This window comes from Alosa sapidissima, chromosome 17, assembly GCF_018492685.1.
Source record: "Alosa sapidissima isolate fAloSap1 chromosome 17, fAloSap1.pri, whole genome shotgun sequence".
NCBI classification, from domain to species: Eukaryota; Metazoa; Chordata; class Actinopteri; order Clupeiformes; family Clupeidae; genus Alosa; species Alosa sapidissima.
Genome location: NC_055973.1, coordinates 4,665,551 through 4,682,297, shown reverse-complemented (window position 1 = coordinate 4,682,297; position 16,747 = coordinate 4,665,551). Strand labels below are relative to the sequence as shown.

Here is a 16,747-nt window from a genome sequence, read left to right as displayed (position 1 = left end):
GGATGGGACATAGCAGAGAGGAGAATAGTAACATGTTTTTTTTGCTTTATTTGGCTATGGCACATATTTCAAGTAACAACAGTGAACATACTGTACAGAAACACAGTGCAAGCCCTGAAGCAGACTCCTACTCCACTAAATGGACTCCGCCCTTTCAAATGTTGGCGTTCTCACTGCAGGGTAGGGATGAGGCTTGTGTCCAGACACATTAATAGTGTAGAGTTAGTGCACCTTGTTATAACTGCAGACAAATCAACCAAACCAAGACTCCTCCATATCCATAGAATGGTATAGACATTGACTGACTAAATCTGATAGTCAAATCTGAATGATAACTCTGATGTCTGCGATGGGAAAAACATCAGTGGCAAACGCAGTGTCATGCAGACACGTCTGTGACATGTTTCAGCGTTTCAGCTCATCGTCTTCACAGCAGCTTTCTGTGCAGCTAAAATGGTTATGAGTCAGTTAAACCACTTTTTGACCACATGTGATTCCCATTAGAAAAGAAATTCTAACAAGAGATCTTAGTTTCTCCTCGACCACAATCAGATAGTAAGTGACACATAAAGCCTTTGCATACTAAGATCTGTAATATTGCAAGCATTGATTTTGGTCTGGGAAATACAGAAAGCTGCAGTAGGAAACCTCATTAATTTACACAATACAGATGCAAAAAAACATTTGTCAGCGTTTGTCGTTGTGCAAACGTGACTGACACAAAATGAGGTTGTATTCGCTCTTCAATCGTCCAACAATTTCGCATGAAAAATACAGACTCAGTGTGAAATAGACTGTAGACTTAAATCTCCTGCTTCTATACGTGGCTGTATGATCCTATTTACAAAGTGTTTTTTCCTGATAATGGCATGTTCCACGTGATGGCTGACTGCCTGTAATTTCTATCGTCTAGATTTGGCCCTCACTCAAAGAATCACAATGAAAGGTCTGGGTCAAAAAAGGTGCATATGTTCAAAATTACAGAAAAAAATATGTTTTTTTTACAATTGATTTTACAAACTTTTTTAACAGCCAGCGAGACTAGCCTGATGTTGCTATCAGGGTAAAGACACGGCAGTGAAGCATGTGGCCATGTGTGCACCGTTTGGACAGACGCAGGCAAGACATCTTCAGACTTATCTTGCAGTGATCCATGGCAAAGCAGTGGCTTAGTCGATAAGGAGTAGAGAGGTGCCAGGAATGTGTCAGTGCTGTGGAGACTGCTGTGTCAGTCATCATGTCAGTGATGAATGAGTGCTACACTGAGACAAGGTGTGAGGGAGCCCATCACGTCACGTCACGTGGCAGTGGTTGTGCGACAGTCAGCAGCATCACAGTGTGTTTCCAGGGATGTTTGGATGGAGGTGACGTCACATGATCGTGACCCGCTCTGGGGACAGGTGACTGGCCGATCGCGGTGGGACTGAGGTGACTTCACATGATGGTGACCCGCTCTGGAGACAGGTGATTGGCCGATTGCGGCGGGACTGGAGGTGACGTCACATGATGGTGACCCTCTCAGGGGACAGGTGATTGGCCGATCGCGGCAGGTCCCTCCGGCCCTGGCTGGCCTGCCAGCCGCGACGGATGAGGTGCAGCTTGCGGCTGAAGCAGGGCAGCAGCAGCAGGATCTTGCCCAGGATCACCATGACGGGGAGGACCAGGGCGATAACAAAACTGGGCGGCAGGTAGAACCGGTAGGCCTCCTCCTCGAAGGCCCGTCGCCAACCAAACAGCAGGCCATGAAATGTAGCAATCAGGAGGGCAATATAACCCAGAGTGGACTGGGACCAAGAACAGAGCATATTACAACATCATAATACATGTGTAATACAGCACATGAATATATTACCGCTTGCTATTAGATAATATGCTATTGTACATATTTTGGATTTTGGAACTTTAGAACATTGACACCTATAAATGAAGACAGTAATTACATGCTAACACTTACATTATTGTTAAAAATTAGTTATATGACTGTTCTCAACAACTTGGGGAATAACAAAATGTTCAAGTAAATACTGTACAACAAGACAACAAATGCCATAGTTTCTCATTTAAACTTCTGTGCTTAGATGGGAAGGCATCGAGAAAATCCAATGTTTTGTTGTTGTTTGACAATGAACGACCTTGCATAAACAACCAATGTCTTCATCCGTGTACAGAAAAAGCCTAAATGTATAAAAGTTTATGAGTTTAAACAAGGAGAGATTGGATATTTCACTATGAGATTAGCAAAGAATATAGCCTAGAGTAGCCTAAAATATACAGGCCTATCAATAGGTTAGACATTTTTTTTATTCCATTTGAATATTATCATGTCACGTAGCCCTACATGGAATGTTATTAACCAGTTTTCTAACGGTGTCCCACGGTGAGTCATAAAAAATATTAATATACTGATTCTGCTCGGAAAGAACCGAATAAATAAAACACTGATTTAAAAAAAAAAAAAAAAATCTGATTTCTGATCCAGGTTCAGTTTGGGCCTGTAGTCATTTCCCAAACCCATCCCATCTCTCTTGTCCACTCTCTTCCTGTCTCTCTCCACTGTCTTATCGATATAAATGGTAAATGGACTGCATTTATAAAGCACTTTCCCACTCCTCCGAGCACTCAAAGCGCCTCACACTCACCCAGATGGAGGGGGCTGCAGTGCAAGGCACCTCACACTTTGGGGTTTGTGTCTTACTCAAGGACATCTCGACAGGTTCAGGAGTTGGGCTTGAACCGACAACTTTGCGGTTCCTGATTGACTCCTCTACCTTCTGAGCCCTGTACCACTGCCACCCAGAGTCAAAAGCCCCAAAAATATACTTTAAAAAAGAGAGAAATTACCTCAGGTTCAGGTTGGACTTGAACCTGGGTTGCCATGGGCACTGTAAATGGTATGGAATGCTGCCTGTCACTTGCGTCACACCTCCCTAGGAACTACCTAGTTCCGGTCCTTGATTGTGATTGGCTGAATCGTGTTCAATGCCGTTGTAAAATGCAGCATAAACATACACCTTGGCCGCATTTCGCGCTATATTACTGCACTACCATAACTTGATACAAAAGTTAAAGTAGCTGCGTCTCGACGTTGCTTGGCAACCATTCAGATAGAGGAAATATATTTCTTAGCGGAAGAATGGTTATCTATGAATAAATCGTTACATTTCCTTTTGCTGTGCCTTTACTTTATGAAACTTTGCCAGGTATTTATAGTAACAGTTTTAGAAAAGCAATAAGCCACTCGAGTCCGTAGGTTACACTGTTTTTACAACAGCTAAGGGGGGTTTTAGGCACTCCGCTAGCGCGTCGTGCCTAACTTAGCTGTTGTAAAATCAGTGTAACCTACGGCCTCTTGGGGCTTATTGCTTAAATATATACAATGACTGCTATTGTGTTTAGCCATGTACATATACATATATACCATGATGACTGCTACAGGGTTCCTACACATTTTCCATTTCAAAATTCCATACTTTTTCCATACTCAAATGTTCAAACTTCTCGGTATATTTTTTTGACCATATTCTAGACATTGTCAATGGAGTGTTCTTCTAGCAATTGTGAAGAGCTGTATAATAAAGTTTATTATGAACTTGTTAGCCCTCAGAAAACACTTGCCCATTGTTGGATACTTTTTGATGAGGAAGTGCTGTGTTGGAAGGTGCACTCACATTTGATACAGCATACTACATATGTTGGAGACTAGTGCACTGCTGGCAGAGGCCTCAGAAATCACCGTAAACAGTATTATTTGTTTGCAATACCTAGAAATTTTTCCAGCAGCGGTGCTGTTGATCGTAGGAACCCCCCCCCCCCCCCCAAAAAAGAAAATGTTGAAAAAATGACTCCTTAAATGGTGACTTCTGGTAGATTTTGTGAAAGAAATGGACAGATTGAGTGTTACAAATTATGACATAACCATCAACACAAGCATTTACAAAGCATGATTATTGCAGTACTTGAAGAGGATTATTCATGTTTTTCTTTCACCTTTTTCATTTACATTATTAGTAATAGCATTAGCATTAAGACAAAAGGCAAAAGATGTTTTTTATTCCTCCAATTTCAGCATGGGTGTCTTAACTTTTGCACAGCACTGCATAAACTATATAGACTTCTCTTTCATGTCATTACACTGTATATGCAAGTCAAATTGAGTGCCTGTCACTTTAAGGCCGTGACGGCCCGTGGGGCTTGCTTGATTCTCATGGTTTTAAGCTAACTTCAGCGTTGTTGTGCATGGTGCATAATATGTGGATGAAATGAATTATGTTTTCCATGTCATTTGGTAAAATAAATGCTCAAAAACTCGAAGAAAATCTATCTTGGATTATAGGAGATAAGTGTCTTGTATCATTTCTATAATTTTGGTGAGCTCTACAGGAATTACAAACTATCTCCAGATGTAAATGGTTGCGTATCCTATTACTCCAATTCAATTAAACCCACCAATAGGCTAGCTAGACCTTAGTTTCACAGCCTAGGTATTTTAGCAACACAGGGCTTGAAAGCATTGCCTGTATCACAAACAAAAACGAAACAATGCGTGGAATTTATCTGGGAATAGGCTACTGAAGGTAGGGGCGAGGTACCTTGTACCTTGCTGGCGTGTTTAATTTGGTTCCTTGGCTAACATAATGTAGGCTATGTTTTTTTGCACAAAATTGCATCTGCTAATAAACTTAAACATAAACACAAACAAGCATGATCTCCTGTGGAATCCCTGACTGCACCTTCAACGTTAGCCTACTATTATTTGTTGACATTAAACCAGAACGAACGCCAGCTGTTCCTGAAGTTCACTTGCATGTTTTTTTTTATTTTTTAAATTAGGCAACTTTTTTTGCAGTGGCACTTGAATTCCAGGAGTGGCGCTGCGCCGCTGATGAATACATTGTAGGGGAAACACTGAACAGTTTATCAGATAATGCAGTATCCATGTCTTGGTAACTTTTACAAAATCAAAAAAGTCTACCAGTGTTTTAGCCGAAAATAGCAGAGCTAGGTATAGGGCACGTGCATAGAACTGGGGTTTTCAATTTGGTTTTGGTACCAGGGTTCCCTTGTGGGAGAGATTTTTTCTGAGGACCCCCATTCTGACTGACAACTACTACACAACAGTAGGAATGGTTTATTATGACCTGAGTGAAGTGATTAGTACTGTAGATGCAATAGTCTGGAAACACAAATATTTTGCCATACCCTTGTTTCTTTTTTCCATACTTATCCAAACCTGGAAATTACTAAAATCAAATTCCATACTTTTCCAGGTTTTCCATACTGCGTAGAAACCCTGCTGCTATTGTGTTTAGCCATGTACATACATACATACCATGATGACTGCTATTGTGTTTAGCCATGGTTGTGCAGGTAGGGCAGTGTGCTGGGGCTCACCTGGATGAAGCTGAACTCCCTCCAGTTGAGGGCGCTGCTGACAGAGGGGATGGAGGTGACGGCCAGGAGAGAGAGGAGGCCCAGACTCATGATGCCAAACGACAGGTACATCTCCACCCGCCACACCTCCTCCTCGTTCCATGAGCTCTCGATGTTGGCATGGACCTGGACACGCACACACATACACACACACACATTCACACATTACTCCTGAGTAGGGCTGGGTGATATGGCCTAAAAATAATCTCTGATTTTTTCACATAAAACCCGATTTACAATTTTAATCGATTTTGATTGAAATCTGCATATCCTTCTTTCACAAGCGTTTTACACCATATCTTTAAGTTGTTTATTTAAGATAAGTGAGCGTATTCTTTAACCTTTGTTGTGCCATCCATGTTTTTCACACGTTCATGACCACTCTCAGTGGGAAAAACAACGTAATCACGGGGGGGGGGTCCCTGATATTCCCAGGTGGCCTGAACGAACCATAAACCTCTATGTTTATGGATGACCTCACTAATGAGCGCCATTACTTTTGGCATCAGATCCTATTTGCTGCCCATCAGCAGCTGGGTAAAGTTTAGAGACATTGGACATAGCCTATATGGCAGATCATTTAGAGACATTGGACATAGCCTATGCTAGATAATTTAGAGACATTGGACATAGCCTATGCCAGATCATTTAGAGACATTGGACATAGCCTATATGGCAGATAATTTAGAGACATTGGACATAGCCTATATGGCAGATAATTTAGAGACATTGGACATAGCCTATATGGCAGATCATTTAGAGACATTGGACATAGCCTATGCCAGATCATTTTTCAGTGATCAAATTTAAAAAGAAAATGGATTTTTTTGCCCAGCCCTACTCCTGAGACTTATTCACTTTTAATAAGTCCTTTAAAGGTTCTTTTTTTACCAGTGCAACTGATTAAAATAATCAAATCACTTCAATAAAGCTATGAAAATAATTACGCTTCCTCTCCCTCTCCCCACCTGCTCACCTGCTGGTAGGCCATATTCATGAGCAGGTATCTCTCAGACTTCCTCAAGGGCAGGCACAGGCTGTACAGTGTGTGCACGCCGGCGAAGAAGAAGCTCAGCAGACCCAGCTGTTTGCGGTAGCCCAGCCACTCGTCCAGCCAGGGCGGGAAGCGCCGGTACTTGGTGCCGTAGCCCAGCTGGTGCACCGCGGCCAGCTGCCCGGCCAGGTACACCAGTGCCAGCAGCGTGATGGCCACAGCAGGCACCGTGTGGTTGACCACCTCCACGGGTATCTTGTAGAAGAGGCTCTGCCCGCCATGGACATACGGGTGGATGATGTCGCGCACAAACGAGTAGGCGAAGAAGAAGATGGACAGGGCCACTGCGGCCAGCACGGGCCCCCGCCACGCCGGGAAGAGCCGGAGCGGCATGTTCTCAATGTCACGCGCCGATGACAGCGCACCCATGTCCAAGGGCAGAAAGCCCATCTGCCGAGCCAGCTCCTGGACCTGCTGTCGGGCCACCAGGGAGTTGCTGCAGATGTACACCTGTGCAGAGGGACACATGGCAATCAGACCATCTAAGTATAAGTATACTCTTTTGATCCCGTGAGGGAAATTTGGTCTCTGCATTTATCCCAATCCGTGAATTAGTGAAACACACACAGCACACAGTGTACACACAGTGAGGTGAAGCACACACTAATCCCGGCACAGTGAGCTGCCTGCATCAACAGCGGCGCTCGGGGAGCAGTGAGGGGTTAGGTGCCTTGCTGATCGGGGTTCGAACCGGCAACCCTCAGGTTACAGGTCCGAAGTGCTAACCAGTAGGCCATGGCTGCCCCCTATCTATCTTTGCTATGCTAATTAAGCACTTTGGATTGCCATTTTTGTACGAAAAGTGCTATATAAATAAAATCTGATTGATAGATAGACAGACACACACACACACACACACACACACACACACACACACACACACAAAAACACAAACACACTTTCATACACTTATACACAATTCAGTAGGTACAACAAACACTTCTAACTCCCTTTCAATCTCCACAAATGCTCAGCATTAAGACACTCTGGGGTACATCATATTCTAGGACTTTGAAAGATATGACACATAAGCCCATACCATGTGATCAAGCTAATTCTCGCCAAAGATGTGCTAAAAAAGGTCCTCTACTTTCCTTTGCCGAGCCGACCACCTGCTGTGTCATGTTTGACGGGCAGACAGAAGGCCCATTCTCTGGCTTAGAGCTTCTCACTGGCAATGAGCTCCGTCTGGCTTGTAAAACTCAGAGGGAAATATCAGGCCAGACTATTCAAAGAGCTAAGCTTACAGACAGCATGTGGGATCATGTGTCTACATTCATACACACATCGTACGTAGGTATGCCACAAATCATAATTTCAGTGACTCCTTGTTTTTGTTTTAACATGATCTGTGACTATGGTTTAACATTACATGGTCTTGTTTTTCTAGTTCTACGCTGTTTTTTTATGATAGCCATTTGAACACCTTATTCTGAGCGGATGGAACTGTTGGCGGACCATTCTGACTAACCATCCATTGTGTTATAATTGCCAGGATGACCATCAACAGATCATCTGGGATTTTTAATTCAAAAGTGCAACACATTAACATGAACACTACTCCTGCTTTACCCATACATGTTGGCCTGCCTCTTAGATCAACTTCATCTACTCGTGCCCCCTCACACTAATTTATTCATTTACACAACTGTTATAATAGAGCTAGCTATAGCTAATTTGAATAGGCCTTAGTGGTCCCTGGGAAGGGAAATATAAGGGTATAATACAGACAATACAAAACAACATTTAAGAGTAGAAGACTAACAATATTTACAAATATCATATCAAACTTGACTAACTGGCCAAGTCTCACCTGATTGCATGTGTCCTTCGCTGTGGACTGCATGGCCCATGCTGAGATCACGTTGAACCCCTTCACCACAAAGGATTCCGGGAAGAGGGAGGCCAGATACTCGGCGTTGGACTCCGGGTACTGGTTCCTGCGGCGGTTGTTGCTCACGTCCACCAGTACCTTGCCCACCAGCAGATGCTTGAGACCCCAGAGCGAGGCGTAATGCTCTCGGCGTATCGCCAGGAAGATGATGCTGGCCTTGTCCACGGCGTCCTCGTGGTGCGTCACGTCCACCACGTGCGGGAAGGCCTCGGCGGCTCGCTTCGGCTGCCGGCTGCCCACCACCACCCCGAAGCCGCTGCGCAGTAGACGCAGCGTAAGGCTCTTGGAGAAGTCGCCCGAGCCCACGATGCCCACCACCGCCGCCAGGCGACCGCACTCTCTGGACGCCATCATCTTCACACCGTTGGGCAGGAAAGAAGCACTGCCGGCCGCCATGGAGATGGAGTCCATTCTCACACCAGCAGCACCTGCATAACACTCTGATGAATGGAACGATATTAAAAAACAGTATATCAGAATAAATAATAGTCATAATAATAATAATACATTTAATTTGTATAGCGCTTTTCAAGACACTCAGAGACGCTTGAAACTGGACTATACTAAACACCATCAGATTATTACTGAATTTATAAACGCTGTGGATTTTGTACTTCAAATCCTTACACAGATAGCCTACACAGTATATAACTTTATAGGATTTAAGGATATGAATTCTCAGAGGAAATATGTGATTCACCAAGGGCATGTGAAGGACACACGCATGATGATAAGATTATGAATATGGATTACCAAAAGAATGTAGGCTATGATATCCTTAAGAGTTTTCACATAAGAACAGATATGCTGTGACAATTTAAACAATAGAAAATAACATGCCACAGGTATTACATATTGGTTTGTAGCTTAATGTCTTAATGCAGACTACAGACAGTGCCACTTGGGGATAATTAACCTTGAAAATCACTGTCAGGTGTCAGTTACTTCTCTGTTACTCTTTTTAAAGTACACTACAGTGTATCCATGAGTAAACAAGAAAAACATGTTTTAGTAGAGACTTGCTCAAGTAGGCATGAACATTAGAACTGAGTCTGACACAAATACCTCACTATATAGGACACTATGTACAAACATGTATTATGACAGAGAAACGATTAAAATTAATTGAAAACAAACAAACAAGCTATGAACAGCACCGGCTATACTTCCATAGCTGTATTGTGGACTGTCACTGAGTAGGCTACGGAATCTCAGAAGTGTTATCACCAAATAGTAGCCTAACAGGTTGACAAATATTGCATCATGCCACATGCCAATTCTGCTCTACAAAACAATCACCTTAAGTCAACTTAGGGGGCATCTCTGTAGGCTATGGTAGGCTAAATCCTAAACAACCCTCCAGCATCTTGCCTGTGCGTGACGTAAGAACCTGTTAGCCATCAGCTGGTTCTCCTTGCAATAGGGCGCGCACGACTGTTTTTGATTTTACCTTATTTGACATTCGTTTCACCTGTAGGAGCAAGGGTTTATGACTGTCATTGTCGTGTTAGATGAAGTATAAAACACGACGATACGCTACGTATGTGCTTCACTTGGCTGTTTGAGACATGACAAATTGCTTAATGTCGATGGATGCATCCCAGCGTATAACCCGATATTTCTCTTATGCATTTATGTTTACACATATTGTCAGCATTATAAGACAGGCTCGACTTCAGAATTCTATAAACACACACACACGAATTTACGTGGATAGATATAACACAAGGTGACCGGTTTACCTTAGATGTGATCCGCTGCCTGCGTGCCTGTGTCCAACCGGTTCCCTTCCGTTTTCTCCGCCCCCAGTCCGTTAGATGCGCCGTGACCGAGCTGCTTAAACAGGCGGATGCTTGCCATCGCTGTAGCTTTTTCGGACGCTTCTGATGGAACGATTATTTGGTTCTTTGGTGAATAGCTTCTTTATTCATTATATTTAATATAGCCTATTTTTATTCATTTAGCAGATCTGTTAACTTCTGTAGGCTAATTATCGAAATCTTTTTAAAATGTTAATGTAGGCCTATGCAAATTTAGAGCACTTAAATTGGATGAAGATCCTTATTTTAGGCTAGGCTACTAAATATGTGTATCACAAATTAAACAGAATTGATTGTATTTATGAGACCTCAAAATGTCACAATGATAACTCCACTATGCCAGTGCGAAATGCTTTCAAGCCCATCTTAGCCTACCTGGACCCGGAAAGCAGTGCAAAAATGTTTGCAATATTGGTCTATCATTTCATTGACCCTATCATCCAGGGCCGGTTCTCCCTATACGCACACTACGCAAGTTGCGTAGGCCCCCGCAAGTTAATGAATATGGCGCGGGAATCGTGCCTAAAACCTTCCGACCTTCCATCTGATCAACCAACCGATCGACCAACCGAACGTCATACCACCCGCCTTACTTACATGTATCAGAATAATTGCCTTTTTATAAGCAGCCTACATATACCTACATGAACTTACACGTATCCAACATGTGCCCAGAATTGTTGCAACATGTACTTATTCTGTTGGAACATGATGGATATATACTGTAGGCTTGTGTTGGAACATGAATAGGCTACATGTAGGAACACTGTACAATGTTGAAACTTCATTAAATGAACATTCATTAGTCTATTTGTGTCGTTATTAGTGACAAGCTATTGCTATTGTTGCTTAAACTATTATGCGTAATAACCATCGGCAAAACAGGACTATAACCAATTATCTGCGAGATATGAGAAATGCCATAGGCTGGCCTTACCACATTTTCTCTTTCTTACATCAATACGTTATGGAAGCATATGAGCCCACTTCAAATCTACAAATATGTGATTATGTATCCTAGCCTATAGGCTAAGTTTAACAACATTTTATGGACAATATCCCTCGGACTGCAATTTGAATAGATTTTGCTGTGCTGTACTGTAAAAGTAGACCTACGGCCATTTCTTAGAGTGGCTTGAGATTAACATAGCCTAAATACTGTAATGTTGACACTAATAAAGATACGTTTATTAAGTAGGCTAACAAATTAAAAGTATTTTCAGCAGAAATGGCATGAAGGCTATATGTGGACCGCCTGGACCTTTGAGCAAAACATCAGCAGACAGAGAAGCCCTCAGTGTAGCAATGCAGACTTTTCGGGGGACCTGCTTATCCAACTGTGGGTCGCCAGTCGAACTGACATTTAAATTCGCATTTATTTCAATTTGGCTATAGGCTACGATTAAAGTTCCTATGGTTCACAACTAGGCCTACTCGCAATATGCTGTCGACACTAGTTAACCACAATTTGTAGCCCTATTGGTCATGTTAAGCGTTACTTGCAATGTGAAACTAAAATCTAAGACAGTAGAAAATTATGTTTAATTGTCTTTAAACATACATTTCTACTGTCTTAGATTTTAGACAAACAGACAAAATGCACCAAAAACAAAACCTCACATTTGAACGCTACACATTTGTTGTTGCATGATAAAGCAATGAACCTGCTGGTAGGCGTTTGACATGACGTTTGATAGATCCACCGGATGGTAGGAAGGGAGGTTTTGGGCATCATTCCCGCGCTATAAATGAAGGCCCCCTTCCCCGTCTCTCCTGGAGTCAAGCTATAGTGACAGACAAGTATACAGTTATAGCGACAGTGCCTCATACATTAAGAAGATGAACATGAAACCGAATTACCATTCAGGGCATGAAAAACGGAAGAAACGTCACGAGAATGGCGAACAGCGGGAACAGCAGTCGGGTAAACTTGCGTTCGTTCCATGGTTTGATGTCAACATGCATCTCTGTTGCTGGCCTAGCCTAGGCCTACCTAACAGGGAAGTGAATCCCCTGATCTGTCTGTGGCTTGCTTGCCAGCCTCTCCCAGTCACAGTACTTCGTAAAGTTGTGAAATATAATCGCATATGCCGTTTTTTTTAATGCGGGCGACTGGCTACATAAAAAAAAATAAAAAAAATAACCGCATCTTTAAAATGCGTTCATAATAACGTGCAGCTCGGTTAGCAGTTTTTCAGCAGAAACATGCGAGGACCCATCTAAACTAATAGGTGATTTCACTCTTCCCCTACATTTTAAAAGAACTAAATTGTTTTACAATATTTCAGTCAACTTTAGTTATAGATAGCCTACAACTGAACGTATGCAAATGGGAAAGTAGCCTGTATTAACTTTGATTCGCTGTGCTGCATGGACAATAGATGCACATCGTAAATTAGGCCTATGAAGTATTAAAATGATTGTTTATAATAGTCTACGTTTGAAAAAATATTGAAATAATATATAAGAGAATCAGGGGAGCCAGTTCATAACTTATGTCTTTGGCAAGTAGCCTACAGACAGACAGGTGAAGAACAGTCAGTCAGTAAGCTACTAGCACAACCAGACCCTTACAAAAAAAAAAACTGCATTACTTCAAGTGTCAAACTGCAGATTTCTGAGTATGAAAACCGCAGTTTTGGAGAAAATATTTGCAGCTCTTATGCAGGGAATGCAGTATTTTAGAGGCAAAAAACTGCAGTTATTTTTTGCAAGGGGATATGTACAGCAAGCATCAAAAGCAAACAGCCCAGACTATATAAACAAACAGCCCAGACTATATAAACACTATATTTGGTAATTTCCATAGACATCCAAAATGGGGTGAGATGATTGTATTGGGAGCACTGAGGTGTCAGATGATACTATAAAAAAATGGTTACATTTTGTCGCTCAGAGTTCAGGTAGGAGGGCCCCATAGCAGGATTTTGCTTAGGGCCCCATGGTGGTCTGAACCGGCACTGCTAACTACTAACTGGCATCTCTTGTATATTCTTTCTCATGTAAAGCAAATGCCTGTTATCTTTTTTTAGTATTTTGATCAGCTACAGATTCCTATTTACTGCCCTTTATTTTGGATATTGGTTGGATTTGATATGCACATTTTGTAATTTAGCCAGAAATTACAAAATGTGTAATTTTACCAATTACCAAATTTCCCTCACAGGATCAAAAGAGTATATATACTTGAAGAGTTCAGATGCAAAACACTCTAAATCCGTCTGACCACATTTCTTTTAAATGAGCATTTAAAATCCGGTTCCTATAGGTTTTTGCATAGAAATCGATATTTCAGACCAGGAAGAGAGTGTTATTTGATGTGTTTTGAAGTTAAATTATTTTGTCAGCCAGAAATTACAAAATGTGTAATTTTACCAATTACCAAATTTCCCTCACAGGATCAAAAGAGTATATATACTTGAAGAGTTCAGATGCAAAACACTCTAAATCCGTCTGACCACATTTCTTTTAAATGAGCATTTAAAATCCGGTTCCTATAGGTTTTTGCATAGAAATCGATATTTCAGACCAGGAAGAGAGTGTTATTTGATGTGTTTTGAAGTTAAATTATTTGATTAACGTATACTATGTAAGGAGAGCATTCACTCACCATCTTTATCTCATTTTTTACGTAGGTGGCATTTAGAGGCTTTTGCATCTGAACCCTTCACTTATACTTATACTTATAGAAATTGTAATTACCACCAGGGGGAGCTACAGCCATCTAGTGCCCAAGAGAACCATTTTTGGGAACAGTGAATGTCAATGCAATATCTAAAGCCAAACAACTTGTACAAAGTTTGGTCCACCATCAGTGAGTGAGTGCTCCATTAATGTGTGTGTGTGTGTGTGGGTCAAAAAACATCAAAAAACCGCGTCTCTGTAGGCAGCCTAGGCTCCGAGATCTGTACACAAAAACAATTGCTACCAACAAGGGTTGGCAACCCCTCAAAAGCAAACAAAGTGTTTCAACCAATAATCGACGAGATGCACGTTTAGGAGAGTTTTAATTGCACGGAAGGGAGGGGGAGGGAGTAGCGAGCTAGCTCTCTGTTTTGTTTGAACATCAACAGAAGCGACGTATCCCCGCTATCGCTGATACAACCTTTAAAGCTACATTGTGTAATTTCTTGGGTTAATTCTTGGGAGAAATTCTCCCATCTAGCGGTGAGATGGTGTATTGCAACAGACTCCAGCTCCCCCCCACTGCTAGCGTGATTTACTAGCTACAGAAGTATGGAATCAATTTTGTGTCAAAAAAATTAAAGAAATCAAAAAATCGAATCGAAAAATAGCAAGCAAAAAAATACAAATCAAAATACCAAATAGAAAAAATCAAACAAAAAAATTAAACTCAATTATAAAATACAAGATTGCAATGAAATCATTTGGGTAACCGTGTAACACAGGGGTCTCAAACACCCGGCCCGCGGGCCAAATCCAGCCCGCGTCCTGCCCAATTCCGGCCCGCGACGTATGACAAAATAATAATGTAATCCGGCCCTTGAGGCTATTAATTGCGACAAACAACGATACTGATTAAAATAGACGATAGATCCAGGTACGGTGACAAATCTCATTTGTAGGCCTACTCTGGTCCACTATGTGCAAGACATCCAGAGCTTGATTCAAACCCAAAATCGCTGCGCAAAAAGTTTTCGGGAAATACTTGTATTACACGCGAGAAACACAAAGACGTGCATATGTAATGACGCGGAAGCGATGCAGGCCATAGCGTTGCAGAAATTGAAGCAGGAATAGGCCTACACCAAATGTTGAAAAACGTTCACGTGTGATGAAGTCTTAGGTAAGCTATGTTATTCACCTATTCTAATTCTGAAGGAGAATATCCTTTTGGAGATTATGATCGATCGTCTATGACAGTGATAGTCACGGTGCGTCTGTGAATGGAGGTGCGTGTATACAACGGTGTCCACTAAGCATACCATGCTTGTTTCGACCCTCTGCCCAACATAGCTTGGAGGTTGCAGTGGTAATCGTGATGGTGTCCGTAATGGATGTGGTACAGACAGCAGGGCTAGTAGAAATAGGGCTCTAAAGAACTACAAAGTCACCCGCAATATGATGCGAACTTCTGGGTACTGCAGATTACCCGTGATAGGAACTGTTTGACCAGAATACTTTATTGTAGGCCTATATTGTAGTAATCTATTACTAAACCACAATATCTTAGGTGTTTTCCTGTTAATTTGTTATGTGGGTAATATGAAAAAAGGAAAGTAAACCTGCTTAAATATGTTCATCCAGTATTTACTGAAAAGGTGCATAATTTGAGGTGCTTGCCATCCAGTGACAAATTACATTTGTTAGACAAATTACATTGGTAAATTTACCCCCTTCATAAACTTTTGTTTTACTCAAAGATTTTTACATTTACAGTAGGACTTTATCTCTGACCACTTTCAAGCCATGGCCTTTTGACATTTTGATATAAAAATCCAATGGTGTTGGCAATGGCTTTCTTAACCCTGATGCCTAGTTTGCTAGGTTTAAAAAAGTTATGAGAGGAAATATTTTTATTTGGTGTGAAACACACACACATACCTGTTTTTATGTTTTTCATTTATTTTATAATTTGTATTAATATTTATTTTATCATTATTTTATTTATAAGCTAAGGTTGCTAGCACAGGTGTCTAAAACTAGATAAAAACACTTGCACTTTTTGTTTGCAGTTTTGTGTGGTATTTGAAAAAAAGAACATTGCATTTTCAGAAATAGCCGGCCCTCCAATCAGATGATGTTGGCAGAATTGGCCCCCAGCTCATTTGAGTTTGAGACCCCTGGTGTAACATATTTGTCTTTGCCTCTTTCTCAGTTTTGTTTGATGCTGTTTTCTTTGATTACGATTCCAGCTTTCTCGTTTGCGCTCCCTGACTTTTTGATTGCGGTTTTGACACAAACGTGTCTGGGGGTTGGGATTTCCTTGGGTGCATTCCCATTGGCTTATTTATGTTTGACGGACAGCTAAGCAAGTTTACGATTCAGTTTATTATTAATAATTGTAACTATTACTGATTGTACATTGTTGTTTACAGGAGCAAGTACGAACTGAGTTCTTACAAAGAATACAACAAAGATTCCTCTTAATGTTGCAATCAAAAAGTCAGGGAGCGCAAATAAATAAAACGAGAAAGCTGGAATCGTAATCAAAGAAAACAGCATCAAACAAAACTGAGAAAGAGGCAAAGACAAATATGTTACACGGTTACCCAAATGATTTCATTGCAATCTTGTATTTTTTAATTGAGTTTAATTTTTTTGTTTGATTTTTTTCTATTTGGTATTTTGATTTGTATTTTTTTGCTTGCTATTTTATAAATATTCTTTAATTTTTTTGACACAAAATAGATTCCATACAGAAGCCGCACCATAATGTCCTAGCTGACGTTACAAGATCCGTGAAACTATAGCTCATATACTTCATGCAAGATGAATAATGTTGTTATGGATTTGTTATTTTTAATATTTTAAATTTTTAGTATATTTTTTGGGCTTTTTGCCTTTATTTGTATAGGACAGTGAAGA

General features: G+C 41.2%; 1 protein-coding gene across 1 annotated transcript; it reads right to left on the bottom strand.

Annotated features, from left to right (window-relative positions):
- Window positions 1–35: 35 nt before the first annotated feature.
- Window positions 36–10,200, bottom strand: LOC121688252 (metalloreductase STEAP2-like). Its single transcript, XM_042067730.1, has 5 exons — window positions 10,121–10,200; window positions 8,298–8,818; window positions 6,407–6,934; window positions 5,392–5,556; window positions 36–1,784 (listed from the first exon to the last, which is right to left on the bottom strand). Exons 2-5 carry the CDS (start codon window positions 8,787–8,789, stop codon window positions 1,500–1,502), a joined length of 1,470 nt encoding a protein of 489 aa, XP_041923664.1. The 5' UTR covers window positions 8,790–8,818; window positions 10,121–10,200; the 3' UTR covers window positions 36–1,499.
- Between the last annotated feature and the right edge of the window lie 6,547 nt (window positions 10,201–16,747).

What these genes read in the sequence shown, in the direction of transcription:
- LOC121688252 (XM_042067730.1), bottom strand. Translation starts at nt 8,789, where the DNA reads ATGGACTCCATCTCCATGGCGGCCGGCAGTGCTTCTTTCCTGCCCAAC. An exon ending in CGAAGGACACATGCAATCAG is followed by an intron (nt 6,935 to 8,297) that starts GTGAGACTTGGC and finishes CCCTCTGCACAG; the next exon opens with GTGTACATCTGCAGCAACTC. An exon ending in GGGAGTTCAGCTTCATCCAG is followed by an intron (nt 1,785 to 5,391) that starts GTGAGCCCCAGC and finishes TCTTGGTCCCAG; the next exon opens with TCCACTCTGGGTTATATTGC.